Source organism: Asterias amurensis, chromosome 18 (genome assembly GCF_032118995.1).
Source record: "Asterias amurensis chromosome 18, ASM3211899v1".
Lineage (NCBI taxonomy): Eukaryota > Metazoa > Echinodermata > Asteroidea > Forcipulatida > Asteriidae > Asterias > Asterias amurensis.
The window spans coordinates 14839160-14858301 of NC_092665.1; the positions used below are offsets into that span (position 1 = coordinate 14839160).

At 40.2% G+C, this 19142-nt stretch overlaps 2 protein-coding genes across 2 annotated transcripts in view; both read left to right on the forward strand.

Moving 5' to 3' along the window:
* Positions 1-9877: 9877 nt before the first annotated feature.
* On the forward strand, positions 9878-11485 carry LOC139950560 (uncharacterized). Its single transcript, XM_071949303.1, has 2 exons — positions 9878-9905; positions 11004-11485. Exons 1-2 carry the CDS (start codon positions 9878-9880, stop codon positions 11483-11485), a joined length of 510 nt encoding a protein of 169 aa, XP_071805404.1.
* The window catches only part of LOC139950559 (histone-lysine N-methyltransferase MECOM-like), a 57667-nt gene continuing 49765 nt past the window's right edge, over positions 11241-19142 (forward strand). The window contains exon 1 of the mRNA XM_071949302.1: positions 11241-11377. The gene's annotated coding sequence lies outside the window, so the exon portion shown is untranslated. The remainder of the gene's footprint in view (positions 11378-19142) is intronic.

Genomic DNA, 19142 nt, shown 5'->3' on the forward strand with positions numbered 1-19142 from the left:
ATTAAAACTTTCGGGTTCAAGTTGGCCCCAACCATTATGAGGTTTAGGTGTGTGTGACCCAAAATGAAAATAACTGCCTTTTTTCCCCCTTTTTATTTTCTTCAAATACCAATTCTATAGTTTGTCTATCACTGTAGTAGGATGTAAAATTGTAAAATTTATGAAGTCGTACAGTACTTAATTCTGTATTGCAGTCGTACCCTTATGTTTAAATTCAAAGTTCCGGCCATGAACCCTATGACGTCTTGAAGCAAAATATGGGCCCAGGATGTTGGACACAGATCGGTTGTGGTTAAAACTGTTGTCTTCGTAAAAAATTAAATTCCGGGGCATCACAGGGTTCATGCACGGTTGTTGAGTGGGGGGTTGTAGTCTTCGATGAACGGATCTAATGACCGCGGGTATCTCCACTGCACTCCGCAGACCTTTGGTCCTCGCTAAAGTTGAGTCGAGGTCACACGTGGGGGTCAGCGTGGGCCAGGATTAATTAAGGACAGGGGCAGAGGGAGGAAACTGTTTGGCTATCAATTTGGTTGGCCCAGCGGGGAGGGGAGGGGAGTTGTAACAAATCTTGTCTGGGAGTAATTGCTTGTCTTGAGGTGGCCAGACACTTTTGAAGAAGTAGCATGGGGCTGAAGTAGTGCCTGGCTACAATGTGTAAATGCTGGTCTAACGTTTGTTGTTACATAGAATTGTTAAGAACAAATATCGTGTAGATCGCAGATTTACTGTAATAGAAGAGGTTGCTTCTAATTACATAGAGGTTGCTTCTAATTACATGGATGCACTTTGTGTTCATGGTTGCTGAATACAATCATGAGGTAAAATCTAGACTATTCCATTTAATGAAGTCGAGGGAAATGGGAAAACCCAGATTTCACTGACTGTTTTATATTAATGCATGAGGGAAATGCATTAAATATTTGTTTTTCCAATTCAGTTCAGATTTACGTTGTCCTAAAGTTGTAGAGTTGCCCATTTCATGACTAGACACAAACTACAATACCCTTGCAATAAGTCGTTGGGCCATGGTCTGCAAACAGTTGCTCAGATAAAACTTGGATTTTGAAGTGACTTCATGCTGTGGTGTATTATTTCTAAAGTGGCTTATCGGACTGTGACTATTGAGCAAATTTTATCAGAGAAACACACATAGCCCAATTCCGTCACTCAGAAGGAAAAATGTATGAATACAATATCTGATGTCGACGACATGTTTTCATTTAGGTCAAATAAATTTAATATTGATTTAGAATTCTCTATGTATACTACTTGAAACATGTAAGCGGCTACTTTAATTTTCCTTTGTAAATGAATTTTCTATAAACGTAATTTTCCTGTGAATGCGAGAGAGAGAGAGAGAGAGATAAATGTATGTTTCGTCTTGTCTATGTTGTGGGTCGGAGAGAAACATTCCTCCTCAAGAATGTGTAAAACATGGGGAGGCTGGCTCGAGAGGGCCAGGTGACATCTTGTGGGTGGCTGGTGGTGGTGCTCCAGGGTGTCAAAGCGGATGATTAAGCACTCACTTCACTGGTTGTAGAGGAAGAGCGAAGTGTGGAACTCGGCACCGCTGATTGCATTCCGTCAGTTGGATTAAAGCGTGTATAATAATAATAATAATAATAAAAAAGTATAACATTGGCAGTATTCAAAGAACAGTCCGCTTTTTTTGTGACCAATAAACACATGAAATAACAAACTTTTGAAATTTTAACTTTAATCAGCTCAGCCATAAGGCCTAAAACCAGGGATGCAAGGGGGGGGTTGCTAAATTCAGGCAAAACAGTGCAGAAATTCGGTCACAGCAAAAGCACAAAATTTACAGAGACACACTAGACCCACTATTAGGAATTGGAACACTAATTTTGTTCATCGGAAAATCAACCCCTTTCCCCCAAACCAAGGTGTCTCCTTTGCCAATGCCCGCTCTCTACCCTTTTTGTAGTTCTTCAAAAAAAACTTCTTATAACCAACTCAGATGTCCCTTTGTACAAAGTCGCTCTTCCCTTTCCAGCAGGGTAACAAGATAAAAAACCTATCATCTGTGAATCATCAAAACGCCCCCTCTGGGATCGAAGTGATCCCTGTTGGTTTAGGACGGACCAAAAGTCACACCTTGTACAAACATTGTTTCAGGTGCTCACTCATGGCCATTAGTTTGGTGTTTAGAGAGAGGTGCTCTTCAGGTGAGTGCAGTTGGGGAGAGAGAGCCACGCAGTAGTCCTTTAGGTTAGAGGAAGTTTAGCTTGGAGCAGGGTCAGCCCCCTTGGTAAGTGGTCAGCAACACGTTGCTAAATAGAGCTATGAACTCGTGGTCTGCTGGTCTGTGACTGAAATGTTTTTCGAGGGGGGGGGGGTGTGAGGAGGGAGGTGGGAGAGAATTGGAACTGTTCACAGTTTTCTGCACTCTCCCGATTTTGTCAATATCCTTATATGCGGGGGTGTTGCAATTTTATCAGGTGAATTTTGAACTCAACACCTTTTCAAATTATTCTATCCTGTTTTTGATTGAAAAGTTTATTCTATTAGCATGTTATTATTGATGTTTATTTTAGAAATCAATTTTTACACTCATAAATCAAACGTGTCAACATTTTGCTAAACGACTTTTTTGAAATCCCCAGAAGTCTAGTCTCTGACCTTCTATAAACTACCAACCTAATGAATTTGCGAGCATTAAATTCCAGTCTAAATTGGCAGTCGGTTTGGCTGTGCAGCGTTCTCGGCTGTTATCAGTGTGGAACTGTACATCCAGTATTCCCACTTGTCTTCATAATTCTGCCACATTCGTGATTTGATTACTAGCAGGATGGGGACCGAGGAAACAGACATGTTGCCCAATAAACCTTAAATCCTCCAAGATTTCCAAACTTTTTTTTAGGCCCAAAGTGCATCCAGACTGTCAGGAATCAATTTTTTTTTTCATTTTAATTTTATTTTAGTAGCCAGGTGAATTCCGGAGTCACCTGGGTTCACGATCCACCAACCCCTTTCCCTAGGGGCTGGGCAGGTCACAGGGTCTGCTCATCAGAAAAAAAGGTCATTGAGTCCCCCAAAATCATTCTGCAAGTCACTGACGTTCAATTCCCTAAGGATCCAAACTTTCGACAACCCTTCATTTTCTTTATAGTTGTTGAAATTCCATTTGAATTAAGGATGCATATGGGACAGCGTTGGTAAAGGAGAGTTGAAAGCCCCGGAAGGACCCACTCTCGGCGATTGCTGAAGGAAATATCTTTATATAATTTTAATCCTGATAGATAAAAGCGGGGCTGGCTGGCTGGGGGGGGGGATGCCATCAACAGGGAGTGGGGTGCCATGACTGAGGGGCAAGTGGGGTAATCAAAAAAGGAAGCCAGGAATTTTTCGCAGGAGAATCGGTCAATTTGCACAGGATGAGTCTGGCCGACTGCGCGGCATATGATAGTATGTTTGGGATGCACTTCAAAGTTATTATGAGCAATTATGATATGTTCAAATCATACTGTGGCTTGTTTTATATTCGGGGTAGGGGTGAAGGGGAGGGTTGTGGGTTGGTTGAATAGGTGGAAGTTCGGTAATTTGGGGTGAGATGTTGCAAGGAGGTTCTGTAATTAGCACTGGATCAAGTGGAGTATAGTGTTTTGCAGGTGGCACTGACTTTAACTAAGCCTGCAATGCACTCGGCTAAAAAATAAAAAAAATTAAAAAAAATAAGTGGGAAATGCGGAAGTGTCTAGCGCTGAAGCTTTCTTAATGAACCTGTTCATCAACACGTTATGAGATAAAGTGCGCCACCTTTGAGTCGGCACTGCCAGTAGAGGGGAATCAATGTGCTGTTGGATGGCTTAATCCAGGGGGGATATTCGATCCGTCGCCACCGCGGACAGTTCTTCTGGATGGACGGAGAGAAATACAACATCTTGATGTATTGATTGACGAAACGATGCGGAACGTGGAGTCACACCCCCTCCATCAGGACTAATCGTACTGGGAAGCACTAAGACCGAGGACTGAACGATAGTGGCAGTTAGGGACCCGAGAGGGCTTTCATGTACCTTGTAGTTTGAGATACCGAGCCGTTGTGCTAAGATACTGTAATGCTGACTTGTTAAAGGTTGCATATATACATGGATCTCTTAATCTCTTAATCCAATATTTATCCCCAGTGTGCTCTTCTTAATCCCTTGGTTCCTCTTATGGATTCCTTACCCCTCTCAATATGACCTCCATAGGGAAGGGGGAGGGGTCTTTATTTTATGTATCTAGTAAAGTAGCTGTTTTTTTTAAGACGCTGTAAAATTGACTTGTTACATGTAAGTGTTTTGTTCAAGCAAGCCGCTAATTCCCTGTCAACCACTTTTCGATCCCTTGGTCCCCCTTCTCGATCCCTTGGGCCCCCTTCTTGTTGACCACCAGTCTCACCTTACCACGCCCCTTTTGGAGACACTGTCTTTTAAAGTGCGATATCAATGAAAGTCACTTATGGGAATGCCAAGTTGACTTTTTGAGTCCCTCCCCAGCCCAGTTCCCCCCACCCCCCAACCCCCCACCCCCAACCCCCCACCCCCATCCCCCCCTCCTTGATTCCTTGTTCCTGCTTTTGTAGTCACTGGTACCCCTTCTGGATCAATGGTCACCCTCATTGCCAGATTCGTATTTGATACAATTGTACTATTCAAATTGTCTAATCCAAGATGTCTGGCATTTTGGCTTTGTTGTATCGCTCGATTTTGAAAACGAAATTTTCTGTAAATAATTAACATGATCGGTGTGTTTCTACAATAACTCGGGAAATGGGTGTTTCACCCCAATCCATCCATTACTGTGTACACAGAAATGGCAGAATACAGAAAACTTCATATATAAAAGCTTTGCAATGGCCATGTGTTTTTGCACCCACACGGTCCTTCCTTTATTTTGAACAAATCCGACATTTACTCCAAATCCGGATGTTTTGGAAATGAAAACCATGTTGCTGAGCTCACACTGGCCGTTTAAAAGAAAATAGCTAACGCGTCTGTGTTAGGATTAGAAATAGACGGTAGAAATCTCGGGTACTTATCAGTGCCCCAGAACACACCTTGGGGGATGCCTCATGTTTCGGGGGTTTGTACGTGCCGTAACTCCTGGGATGTAAGCTTGACATACTGCCTTGACGAACCGAGTTTGACATGAAGACAGGGTTCTAAGATTGACATAATGCTTAGTCTCGATTTCTCCGATCGTCTTGTTGATGAAGAGCAAACGTCAAGTAGTTCTTCCCCCTACCTCTTTTTTTTTATGCAGTTGAGTTGTAACAAATATCCTGATAGTTTTTTAGAGGGCTGGCTGAACAAATTTGAATGTCAAAACGGTTGTCCCAGTTGAGGAAATGAATGCCAGTGTTACTGTATGTTAATAAAAGTCTGATTCAGTTTCTTAAAGCAGGTAGGTTTGTTTTTTTTCAAAGTGGGAAATTTTGCTAAAGAGAATAAAATTTGTGTAAGTGGAATCTTTTCTTCTTTCGGTAGTTGTTAATTTTAGTTTACATATGGCGATCTGCATAGAGTGGCCAATTACCCAATAAAGCCTTGTATTTTGATCAGTCAAACCTCTTTAATGTGGGCTACTGACCATGTGAGATAAACCATTAGCAACAGGTGGTCTACATTGCATTAATTTGCAAATCAAACTCAATTCAGCCAGGTTCTTTTTCTGGAAACTAAGTACCCAGTCTTCGGGTACATCCGTTCCCCCCTCCCTCCCGTGGGGGCGCACCCCTAACTGACCTTTTCATAGCTCTCACATTGACCCCCCTTACTCTACCTAAAGTCCCTTGAATTCCTACACAGCAGCATGCATAATATCCCCCCCCCCCCTACCTGTAAATGCTCCGTAGTATCTGTGGCAGCCGGTACCCGGTAGCCACAATGAGCATACCGCCTGAAGGTACCCCTAGAGAGTGGGCTACATCAGAAGTGGAAGGATACCGGCTATGCCAACATTGGCAAGATAACGTTGATATCAGATAGAAATGTGTCAGCTTTGACTAACTTCTTCATGCAGGTCAGCACGACGACGGTGAGTTCTTCCTGCACTTGGATGTGAACCACGCCTTAGCCAACATTTTTGATTCGTTTCCCCCAAGGGAGTGCTGGCGATGTGTGTGTGAAAAACTGATACGTCAGGAGTTTCAGTCAATTTTGTTTCCTTTCCCCTTTTTTTCTCTTCGTTGGGGAGCATGTCGTCCCTTGCGGCTTCGGTGATTCGGTTTATGGGTACAAACTTTGAGTGATTAGGAGGGGGGTAAAGCTCCTCGGTGACCTGGGATGACAGAAGCCTGGTTTATGTCTCGGAGTGTCACACGTAATACATACTTTCGTCGCAGTAATTTTAGAATGACAGCCTTTCATGTTGTCCCTACAGTAATAATATATATAAAAATTTCTCGTCTTGAGTGACAGTTAAGAAGGGTACTATGACGCTACATTTAAGATGTGGTTTATAATTCAGCAAAACAGGAGATTCTTTTTTTAAACTGATTTTTGGGCGTAAGATTTTCAAGTGAAATGACAGAACCTTGTTCCTCTGCATTTTGATTTTAATGATGAATTGGAAATGGCATATTCAGAGCTTGTATTTGGGAGACGGGGGATAGCAACAGGCCCCAATTTTATAAAGCCTGTTAGCACAAAAATTTGCTTAGCATGAAATTTGTTCCAAGTAATAAAAACAAGATTACCAACCAAATTCACCCGCGATTTTCAGGATTAGCAAACAACAGCTGAATGCCAGTAACAAGCAATATGCAACAAATTAATTTTGGTTGGTAATCTTGTTTTTATCAAGGAAGAAATTTCAAGGAAGCTAAATTTTGTGCTTACAGGCTTTATGAAATTGGGCCCTCGTCTGTAGAGCTTGTAGCTAAAATATTTTACTGGTCCGCACCATTTTTACGTATAAACTGTCTTTGCTTGGAGAAGCATTTCAAGAAAATTTATCTCATTTGTCTCAATTGAAAGAACTTTATCTCAAATAGATTTTTGGTCCAACTTTTTAAAAACACTGCTGAGGAAAAAAAATCGGCCCAAAGCAAATGCCTGCTTAGAAAAATAACCACCCAATGATTTGAATTGAGTCTTAAAGGCATTGGACACATTGGGGAACTACTCAAAATCTATACTTGCATAATAAACTTCCTTGGTAATGAGCAACAGAGAGCTGTTGTTAGTATACACCACGTTTTTGAAACGACTTTCTTTGAAGTAATGTATAGTTTTTGAGAAAGAGGTAATTTTTTACTAAAATATTTGAATCCGAGAAAGGCTTCAGGCCTGAAGACTATACGGCATCTGAAAGCACACAAATTTGTGCAACAAGGGTGTTTTTTTTTCTTGAATTACTCTCTTGCATCTTTGATGACCAATTGAGCCAAAATGTTCACAGATTTGTTATTTTATGCATATATTTTTGGGATACACCAAGTGAGAATACTGGTCTTTGACGTGTCCAGCGCCTTTATAAGTACCAAACGCAATCATAAGCTAATTCCTGTGTGTGTCGCTAGGTGACAGTGCATTGACTTGAAAAAACCCAATGTGAACCTGAAGGAACATAATTATTGATTGTCAGAAAGCGCAGTGTGAACATGATGGGCCCCAGTGCACAGGAAGGCTTAGCCGACTGAAGCGCATGGTCTAAAATTGACACAGCAATTTACGATCATGGGTTGTACAAGTCAGATGCGGCAACTCATTCAACCCGACATATTTCACTTTTCATTAGGTGTGGGATTTTTCTCTCAATGCACCCAAGCCTTTGGTATCACTTTTTTTTATGCAATCCTTCTGTGTAGCTCTCTGTCAAGAACATGAAAAACCGTTTGGAGGCGTATAGTTTTTGACGCCCCACATAGAAACTAGTCTTGTTGCAAGAAGCTTTTCGTTTTCCTACTGGCGGTCGTGGCGGGCGCTATTGCTTAGTTGACAATGCTGTGCGTGAAAAGAAAACGAGAAACGCCTTGCACTAAGACTTTGTAAAAACCAGACACTTAATGACACTGAAAATGATGGCAGCCAAAACATCAGCCTTGATATCATTGTGGTTGTAATAAAATGTAATGTAAAAGTAACTATAAATATATATATAGTAATAGTAAACTTGCGGGTACAACCACGGGTAAAAACTCTTTTGAAGGAGTGGTGGCTCTGAAAAGAGCCGCTTTGGTCTCGACGTTTCGAAGAGTATACTCTGCTCATCTTCAGGAGAATGCTGGACTACTGATGGTGGTGAAGATGTAATGTGGAGAATGCTGGACTTCTGATGGTGGTGAAGATGTAATGTGGAGAATGCTGGACTTCTGGTGGTGGTGAAGATGTAATGTGATGGGTCGATATGCAAAAACTTTTGCTGATATTAAAAACATTTTATAAAATATTTATGTATGTACAGAAGGGCTTTTAAAGCCATTGGACACGTTCGGTAAACAGTATTGTCCAAGGCCCACACTTTGTGTATCACAACTTATATATAAAATAACAAACCTGTGAAAATTTAGGCTCAATCGGTCATCAGAGTCGGGAGAAATTAACGGGGAAACCAACCCTTGTTTCCGCACGTTTCGCCGTGTCATGACATGTGTTTAAAATAAATCCGTAATTCTCGATATCGAGAATTGATCATTGTTTTAATGTTTTCCCAAAAAGTAAAGCATTTCATTGAATAATATTTCAAGAGAAGTCTTTCACCATTACCTTCTGTAAACCCTGTAAGTTATTTGTAAATCTGTGAACTTTTATTTTGTTTTTCTGTTCCGAAAGTGTCCAATGGCTTTAAAAACCAAGATAAACACCAAGTGGAAAACATTCCGGAGACTTTTGTTTTAATTCAGCATGCTTTGGCCAGAATCCAAAACTTGGGTCAAGAGAGGCCCAAAGGTTGGTTAAAAACCTGTGGAGAACCCATTAATGGAAATTAATTGGTAAGGGACAATCATAGTGCCACTCTGCAAAAGACAACCAATGAAAGTAGCACCACGTAACAAGTGGGAAAAAAAAGTCTACACAATTTGTGTTTTTATGCAGGGAGTATTTAAAAGTGTTCTGGAATATACCAAAGTGATTTTTGAAGTGCTTATGACCGCTTGTTATGGTCTCTTTCAGAGTGTTTGTCAATCCCAGAACAAAAAAATACCATAAACAAATAATAAACTGACTTTACAAACTTTAATGTAAATAATCTCTTCTGCTGAATTAAACCATACCATTGTTTTTCCAATCACACTAAACAACAAAGTTTCCCAATAACTTAAAATGTGATAACTCATACTTTCAAAACCCTAGACTCTGGTGTGTGTCTTTCCATCTTGCATAATACCCTGAAAAGCTTTTATGTCAACAAAATTTTGAAATATATTTTCTTAAGACTGTGTTCACAGTATACACATGTGCCAAATAAAATGCAAAACTAACCACCCTGTTTCAGTTTGTGTTGTGTACACAACTGATTACAGTGTCCAACCAAAGCCATAGAAAGAACTCTGCTCTGCTGAGCATCAATAAAGTGGACTGTTCCATTCTACATCTGCTTCCCCTAGCCAAATGGAACAGTCTTGTTTGCATGTTGCAGAATTCCAACCAATCACAACGCTTGAGTGCACCTGGCTGGACTCAAACTGGGCGGAGCCTAGCGAGTTTTTCATGTTGACTGTATACTATGCATAGCAATTTAAATTGTGCACAGCACATGTGTGTGTATGTAAAAAGCCCCAATAGTGGCCAGCGAAGTGTTTGTGGTGTATAGATAGTCTATAATAGAAGATGGTGTAGCTCTATTAGGGATTCCGCGTGAACTTGGGATTTTGTTTGGACGAGGGATAAAAGGAATCAGTCAACTTTGGGATTAAGATCCTTTGATGTTTCATTATTCGGAGCCTGGTGTATGTGAGTAGTGCACTATTCTTCAGTGGATGTCCTGTGAGATTTTTACAGATAGAGAGTGAGGGTTTAGACTGCAGAGAGCTAGTGACACCTGTGTGTGGAGTAGGTTACTGAACCAGTCCTGATATAAATGACTCTGGACATTACTGCTCAATTGTAAGTTCAATATTAATGCTTTTTTTTTATTATGATTTTTTAGAGTGGCCTGTCGATTTTTTGGGTCAATGTTTCAATGACGGTAATCCATGGTTTGGTTTGGTGTAAAACCTTGGGCCATGCATGCTCTTGGACCGGAATATACAAAGATGAGACACTTGTCGTTGGGATGTTATTCTTTGCACTGTGTTGAAGCGAACGATTTCTTGCGAGTTTTTTCGTGTCGTGAATACTTTGTAACGACGTGATATTTATTAGGGATTCATTTCTTTGTACTTTGTACATGTACAAATCTTTTGTAGTTCTTAGTTTGTCTGAATTGATCTGTGAAAATTCCTCCTCATGAGAAACATATTTTTAGATCAGGTTTTAATTTTGCTGGATAGTTTTATTTACTTGTAGCGTTTGCCTCTGCTAAAAATGAAATTTAAAAACAGTCACTTGCTTTTGAAGAGTGCAAGTTTTCGATTCTGTTTCATAAAACCAGACTTAAATTGTTTTTGGTATGTTTAAGTGGCAGTCTTTGATGTTCGTTTTCTCTGGCTTAAAGCTTCTTCCTTGAATACATGGTTGCAGAAAGTGTAATTAAAGTTTGTGGTAGTGCTCTGAGTTATAAGTTTATTAATAGTGGTGGCTCTGAGATCAAGAAATTGGTTTGTTCACAACATTTTGACTCGTTTTTGTTTCCCGGAGTGCTACAATCTTTCAAAATAAAAAACAGCAGGCCTGATACTTAACGGAGGCAATGAAGGCAATTGCCTCCATGCCCCCCTGGTCATTGCCTTGGTGCCCTTGAAAAGCTCCAGTAGAAATTTACAATTTCCTCACAGGGTGCCCTTTATCAAGAAAGAAATGCCTTGGTGCCCTTGCCCTTTCAAAATCTAAGCATACAGACCTGAAAAAGAATAACATTTTAAATATGATGGTTTGATTTGATCATTTCAGGTGATTATAGTGAGACCATCATGGACGAAGAGACACTCCCCTCCCCACCGTCCCCTCACCAACCCGCCGGGGCGCCGTTAATCCGACAGCAGTCTTCGCCGGTAACGACTACCTTCGATACCTACCCGACAGAGAGCAATATGGAGACGCAACGACCACATACGCATCACCAACAGCTGACGCAGCAACAGCAGCATCCGGTGTACATTCCAGAGGACGTCGTCCTACCACCGGAATTCGAACTCCGCGAATCTTGTATCGTTGAAGCGGGACTAGGTGTGTTTTCATTGGTTGATATACCGGTCGGAGAGCGGTTTGGACCATTTGCAGGTGTTGAGAGACTTACCGTTAAAGATACACAGTGCGCCTGGGAGGTAAGTTCGAATTCCTTCTCTGTTTTTTGGTTGTCGGAAAATGTTGCAAGTCAAGCTTTTTTGTTGAACTGTGTCGTCAGAAAGTATTTGGATAGTACATGGTTGTGAAAGAATCTGCAAGTTGTATCGCTCAATTTTTCATAGAAAGTTTTAGATTTGTTTTTCTTTGGAAGAAATTTGACTGTTCATGTTATTTCAAAATAAATTTGAAATTTGTTATTTTTTATCATTTGATTTTCTACACACGAGTAAAAGACATGCTTTCGCGAGTGTCATGCGCAATTTGCTAAAAATATGAATGTAAATGCAGTATATGGCTGTCGGTAACCAAAAATATTTTCCGGTCCCTATCCTTGTATCTATATTGCAACTATTACTAATCTGTAATTGCTTATCGATTATGGATTATTTTAATAAGTATCTCAAATGAAAAATTATATAGCTTCCTGGAACCCAGAAAAATGGCTATTAAATTTTCAAGTAAGTTTTTGTTGCCATAAAATCTGCAAAAATAATGAGTGAGGTGTTTTTAGTGTTTAAATCGTTGTATCTTTCTTAGAAGATAATTTGGGGTTGAACAAAAAGGAAAATTGTCTGAAGCAGGATTTGAACCAATATCCTTTGGGTTGACGTGCTGGTGCTCTTCCTATTGAGTTATCTCGCCCTATGTTGGGGGTCTCCCAATTGTGTCAATAGTTTTGTAAGATTTTATACCCTAAACTATAAGGGTTGTTTTTTTAAACCTGTGGCATGGGAAATTGCTCCAATCTTTGGGATTGTAAATGATTCATTGAAAATACTTCATTTTACTCAAAACAAGAATTTGTCACAATTTCATTTTTACAAGAGCGTTCATAGTTAATGGGAATTCCTGCGAATGAAAAAGTCATGACTTTAAAAAGTCTAAACCTATCAAATGGTTGAGCTGTTACAACTATTTGCTTTACAACAAATTTTGCATTCTCACGAAATACTGATTTAAACAAAACTCGGAGAGACGATATAGGAAAGGGCAGGCTCATTAAATTATAGGAACTAATTAGAAAGTTTCTTTGAGTTAGGTTTGATGCGTCTCCAAAAACTTTTGGATTATTGACATCGGCTCGGTTGCTGACCAGTAAAAGATTGTCTCTAATTGATGCTGTCTTTTAACACAGGAAAGTCAAATTACTAGAGTTATTGCTAACCTATCGTCCCAGCTATTTACACCCGTACCGTGACTCAATGAATTATATTTACGCACCCGACCAATAGAGACAAATTAATTTAGTCTTCAAAAATTGCTGCGTTGCGCCGTCGCTCGAAGAAACGGTGACATTTTGAGGTGAAATCAAAGGGGGATAGCCCACCTGAGAGATGTTAAAGAAGGGTTTATAACTTATGCAGAACGTCGAATCAGTTTGAAAATGTTTCTTGCTTTTTTATATATTGGAGACTCTATGGCTCTTTTTAAAACTATGGCTCTGGCTTCAAATCTGGCTTTTAGGCTTAGGCTCTGGCTTGGTCTTAGGTACCTTCAATATTTTTGAAATCGCACAGTTTTGGATCTGAGCTTCAAACAGGTAGATAGAGGCTTAGCCAGAACTGAAGTCAAAGCCAAAGTCAGAGGTTTGGCTGTTTTTTGGCTTCAGCTAAGGCTTGGGTCATGTCAGTTGTTTGTGTGCTGTCCTTATGGGCTATATGTTGTGTTTTCCAAGTCCTGCAGAATTAAGACTTAAAAAAAAAACTATTTATTAATATTTCAGTCACTTGGGGCCTTTGGTGCTGCATTTCCAGGATCAATAGGTTGCTGTGAAACCATCAAAACTTCAACTCACCTTTTTCTCTTTTATTTGAACACCACCTCCATAAAAACATAAACCAGTGCTTCCTTGAAACATCAACATGGACTTAACCTCCATTTTTCAATCAGGGAAGGGCCAGTGATAGATGTTGCAAAGACATAAACCAGATGTCATTTTCTCCCAAACATCACCCCAGCCCCCTTCTTAAAAAAAAAAGAACTAAAAAACTAAATCTAAAAACAGAAACAAGAAAGGAGAAGTTCATCTTGTTTTGGGTGGATGGTTTAGAAACAATTTATCCCCTGGTATTTCTGGCTCGGTGTCGATGAAAGACGTCCCCTCATGAAGAGCTCAACTGCACCCTAGACCTGACCCCAGCCTGTCTGTCTCGGACTCCTTGGACACTAGTAAATGTGTCAGCAACTTGCCTCAAAATGCTCTGTTTTGGGGCATCGGCAGTGTCAACTAAATTCTTCTCTTTTTTTTTCTTTCTCAATTTCTGTTTTTAAGGAGTGGAGAGGGAGTTGTTTTCGAATTGTGAAAAAAGGAATCTTTTGTTTTGAGTCTGACTTTCTTACTACTATCGTAACGATTAGATACGTTTCTATATTCATCTGCAGGGTGTCACAGTGCTATGGTTAGTGTCATCATGAAACTACATGTATTTTGTGTTGAAACCAGTTGTTTTGGTAGTGTTCGATATTGTATGCATCATAACAGAAAATCTGAATGGACAAACACAGTTATAAGAAGGACCAGAACAAACTAATAAAAAAATCAAAACAGTTTTGGTTTTGTCATTTAAAAAAAATTCTCCAAGTGTCCAGGGGTCGATTTCACAAAGAGTTAGGACTATAGTCCTACAGTGTCTGTAGGAGATAAAAAAAACCTAAAGGCTAGTCCTAAGTTAGGACTGAGATTAGACTAGACTTGAGTTTTGTGAATTCCACCCTTGCTCTAAGAAATTGGGCCCTGATGTCGTGTATCTCGAAAACATCATTGGTCCCTGTTTCTGTCTTCACCCCTCAGAGCAGGGTGTTCATCCTTGGAGTAAGGTTGGAGTCCAGACAATGTCACCACCACCAGGTCAAGGGTAAACACCAGGCCTCTCTGATTTCACTCCCCCCTCCATGGGGGCCCTGGGTTCCCTTAACAGACCCTGCCTGTGCTGGTCACCCCCCTTGTCTGTTGGCTTAGACCTAAGATGTTTTAGCCACTCACATCTGCCCCTAAGTCTGATACCATGACTCCCTCGGGGTTTGTTCCCACTTCTTCTCTGGTAATCCCTGGTAATTTTCCCCCTGTGGAGTGGCACCTTGTGGTTGTCATGGTGACTTGCATCCCTTTTCAATGGGCACCAGTTGTAAGGCTGGTTCCAATGTTTGATAACGGGTCAGGCGTGTGATTTCTCAACAACAAAAAATCAAAAAAAGCCTTTAAATTGTTGGTTACATGAAGTGAAATGATTACCAAATGGAGAGAGAAGTCAGTCCACATTGTGTCCAAGTCTGTAGTTTTATATTTCTGGTGATGCACACAGAGTCTGTAAACCTCCTGAATTGTAACAGCTGGGAGGTTCCGGGTCTAAAATAAGGGAAATCTAATTTGAGGATGTTCTTTATGTTTGTCAAATCTCATTCATGCAGGTGCAACCATTTATCAGTGGTCCCTTGTTGTTTGAAAAGTCCTCTTGTTCAAATTTCTGGAGTTTGAACAATTTGTTGTCTTCAGATATCTGTAGTTGATTTGAGATGTGTTCATTAAACTTGATAGTGCTGTAAAACTGTATAAAACAGTCTTCTCAGGCACACCCTAGAATTTGGAAGACCCACCGCTCATAATTAAAGTAATCAACTTGCATCAAGTTGTTGTCAGCACTTCTGGTTTTGTAAAAAACAAAAAAAGAGCAAGGGGGGCAATTTCTAACCACTCCAATTATACAAATTAAAATAACACTGGGTGGAAAACCTCCAAAGCATCGCCTCATCGTCTCTAATTCATCTCCTCAGGGAGGTGTAATTGACACAGATGATTATTCCAATTGCTTTTTTCTTCTTCTTCTTCTTCTCTTCAGTCCGACCGCTGCCCTTTTTTTTATATATTTTTATAGATCATTGTTTGATTATTAAATTTGAATGAAGCCAATTGCGATCTCAAGGCTGGTGTAAATTGCATAATATATCGATGGTAGATCTCCCCAAGCCAGATCGCCTTCATATAATGTTTAGTTGTCTCTATATCAATAATTCATAATCCTTGGCTATTCCTTCGCCACCATCCTCCCTCCACCCCCCCCCCCCCCCTTCTTGAAAAAGAAAGAAAGAAAGAAAGAAAAACGTGATGACATTGTGTTTTTTGTAATAATGCTGAACCTTGCGCAACCTTCCCTGAGGGTGGAGCTTCAGTCTGATGCTTTATTGGTTTCTTTCTCTCTCTTTCTACCACCCCCCCCCCCAACCTGTAATTTCATTTTCAAATTGTGCTTTGTTGGGTGGGTTTATGGTTTTTAAAGGTGTTATGCAAGATCAGGCACAACAAAAAACTTCAACCAAATGAACCAATTATAACACTTGATACTTTGACTGGTTGCTCCCGGAGAAAATTAATACCATCTGATGGTGTGTCGTGCGCCTCAGGAGAAAGTTTTCCTGTAATTATTTTTTTCTTTGGATGAGGCAATGCGGGATAATTTGTTAGGATGTGAAAATACTCTATGCTTAGGAAAGTGTAACTAACTTTCTGTAATTGTTTTTAAACAAGAGAAGTGTCATCCTTACTAGACATATACTTTCAGAGTTTTTAAATCCTACAAAAAAAAAGGACTTTAATCAAAACCTTTTCAATAACGCCTTTAAACTCAATGGTTGCGTCAATTGGGTCATGTGCCTACTTTAAAAGACAGTTACGGTGGGGTAACATTTGTGAACATTCTCAGTACAACAATCATTCTCTTGCTGGGATGGTGGGGGCAAGGGTGATGTGGTTCACTAGTGTTCTGAGTGAACTACTTCTATTCATTCGCTGCCGTGGTGGCGTGACGGTGGGTGTGGAGTTTTATAAACGAGACAATAGTTGAGTTTCTGGAAATGGATGGGACTCTGGGATGGTTATGATCGTATTTAATTATCAGAAGCGATCCTGCGTTAAAAAAAGGAAGGGGGGGGGGGGAAAAAGAGGTAAAAAACCTTTTTTTTTTGTGGATGTGATTGGATGTAACTCTGAATGCTACACTAAGCATCATTTCAGTATTTTTTTATTGGCCTTGCTTTGTTGTATTTATACTATTTACTAAGTCATTGTGAAACTTCTGCCCGGACCTGATCTGAAAAGAAAAATACTGCTCTAAAACTTTGGTCTTTGGATGACCTGTAGACGAACTCATATAATAAGAACTACCTCAACAAAAAATGAGATTTATCTTCTTCTTTGTGTGACTGTCTGCTTATTTTATGAAACGATGTACACAAAAAAATTCCCTGAGTTTTGGGAGTGACTGAATGTGTTTTATGATCCAAGAGCCATAACTCTGCAACAGCTTCGTTGTTTGGTGTAGTCAAGTTTTTTGTGTTTGCGTGTGTGTATGCGGCCAGCGACTACGGCAGTCTGCCAAAAGAAAACCACTTTCATATACAATCGAGACCCATAGCGGCCGATCACAATAGCTAATAATGATGCACCGTGCGTCGCGATGCCCAAAGCCAATTTGATCTGAGTGAATGGGATATGGTCAAATGGAAGATAGATCATCGCGGAGTTGCAATTACCGACTGGTATAGGTTGACTTCTTTTTCTGGATATCGTGTGTGCGATGCGCCATTCAGGGTTTGTAATGACCAGGAAAAGGTGTTAACACAAGGCAGGATGCTTAGGAGAGTTGGGGGGGTGGGGGGGGGGTGGAAAGGAAAACCAGAGCAAATCATGCTTCTCCTTCAGGCTAGTTGGTTTATGAGAATAGCGAGAGGGGGGGGGGGGGAGGTGTGTATCACCGTTTCTATCGGGGTGTCTGAAAGTGATGTTCGAAGCTTTGCATGTTGTGAAGGATGGGAATTTAAATTATGAATAATAGTACAATCATGTAATAAGTCTCTTTTGAAGGGAGTTTCGGCTCTGAAAAAAAGCCGGTTTGAAAAGAGCACAGTGTCTATGTCCGCCCGGCGCTCGTCATTTTTTATGGACTTTTTGTCTCTTCAGGTCTATATAATTTTGTTTCCTGTGGTCACCATGAACGTGTTAACTGGTTAACTCTTTCCAATTATATGATTTGGGGGGGGGGGGGGGGGCAGCGGCATTGTTGTTGGGGGACCCTGAAAGGTGTTGAGCGCCTGTTGGGAGATGAGCCGATGAATTGGTTTGGGGTGCCGATGAATTGGGCCAGGGACCCGATGAATTGGTCTCGATGTGCATGGATGGATTGAGGTGGTGGACAACAGAGGCATTTTGGGATTCTTGTGGTCTTTTTGCGTTAGGTGAAGTTGAGGGGCTGTAAAACCCATGGAGGAAGAAAGAAACCGTACTGTCTCTAGCTTAATCAGGGGTGGATTTCGTGTGGATTTAGTTTAGGTCTTATCTCGAGAACTTACATGTAGGACTAGCCTTAAGTTTTTACTAACTCTTAGGACTAGTCCTAAGTCCCAACTGTGTGGAATCGACCCCTGCTTCGGTCTGCTACTTAGGGATTTGAGTGGGACCAACACAGGTAGATTACTGCAATGTGATCAAGTTGACTTTAGGGGATAAACTGGGATTTCAGATTTTTAAAAAACTTTAGGCCTTAAACCAAGCAGTCTGGTAGAATTAGGAACCACACTCTAATCCTAAACGTTGGAGGGAGAAAGTAATGTGTTAGACACATTGAAGTTTTTACCTTGTGCAACAGCATTTTTTTGCAATCCCGTGATTATAAAAAAAGGGCAGCATAAAAAAAATAAAAAAAGGGATTGTCAAATCAGGTCTTCCTTTATCAGTACTCCACATATATGACCCTTCTATTTCTTTAATGCATTTTTTGTATAAATACCAAAATTGAAAAAAAAAACACCCAAATAACTAGAAAACTTTCTGATTGTCCGCCTTTTGCCATACAGGTGTACTGGAAATGGATGATGTAAAAAGTAAATATTGGAAGAGAGAGAGCCAGTTGTCATGAGTGTTTGGTTCGTTAGGTCCCTATTCAATCCTGGGGGACACACGCCGCTGACCAATCACAATAGAGATGCCACAAATCAAGTCCTGGACAAATCAGACTCCTATTCAGCAATCGTTTTCTTCCCCTCGAAAAAAAAAAAAAACGCCCGAAAAATTGTTTACACTGTCAGGAACTCCAGTTTTGTTGTCCTTGAACGAGTTAACGGTGTACAAAAGCCATCATCGGCCTGATTAAATTGTGGATTAACACATTTTAAAGTGTGTGTTATTTTTGTTGTTGCGTGGCCTACATGAAAAATATATTGGACTGGAAATGATGAGACAAATGGCCTGAAAGTAACTGTCTGCTGTTTTTATCGTTTTTTTTCCAGGTTTTATTTGTCAGGTTGAATTGAATAACAGGCCTAAGTGGTGGAAGCACTGGATTGTGGAATGTAAAAAAGTTATTAGTTTAAGTTTTAACTTTATGTCTGAATCAATCCTCTAGAGAAATGTTTCATTATAATGCCTTTCAAAGTAGAGCCAACTAACATTTGCAGACCCTCCCCCCAAAAAATAAAAATAAAAAATAAATTCCCATCAAAACAGTTGAAACAGACCAATAAACAAACAAACAAGTACGCAAACAAATCAAAAAGCATAATTTTGATGCATCATTAAAAAAGAATTGTAGTATGCATCTCTTGTCTGTTGCTTTTGTGTATACCTTGGTTATTGCTATTTTAATGTTGTTTATTACCTGTGAGATTATTTTTTCTTTTAATGAAGAAGTTCTGAACTTCTGTGTATGCGTTTTGTTGACAACTCCACAAGAAACATGTCTAAAAGTAATTGAT

Coding starts and splice junctions, on each gene's coding strand:
- LOC139950560 (XM_071949303.1), top strand. CDS start 9,878: ATGTTTCATTATTCGGAGCCTGGTGTAT. Junction 9,906..11,003: donor TTATTCGGAGCCTGGTGTAT/GTGAGTAGTGCA, acceptor TGATCATTTCAG/GTGATTATAGTGAGACCATC.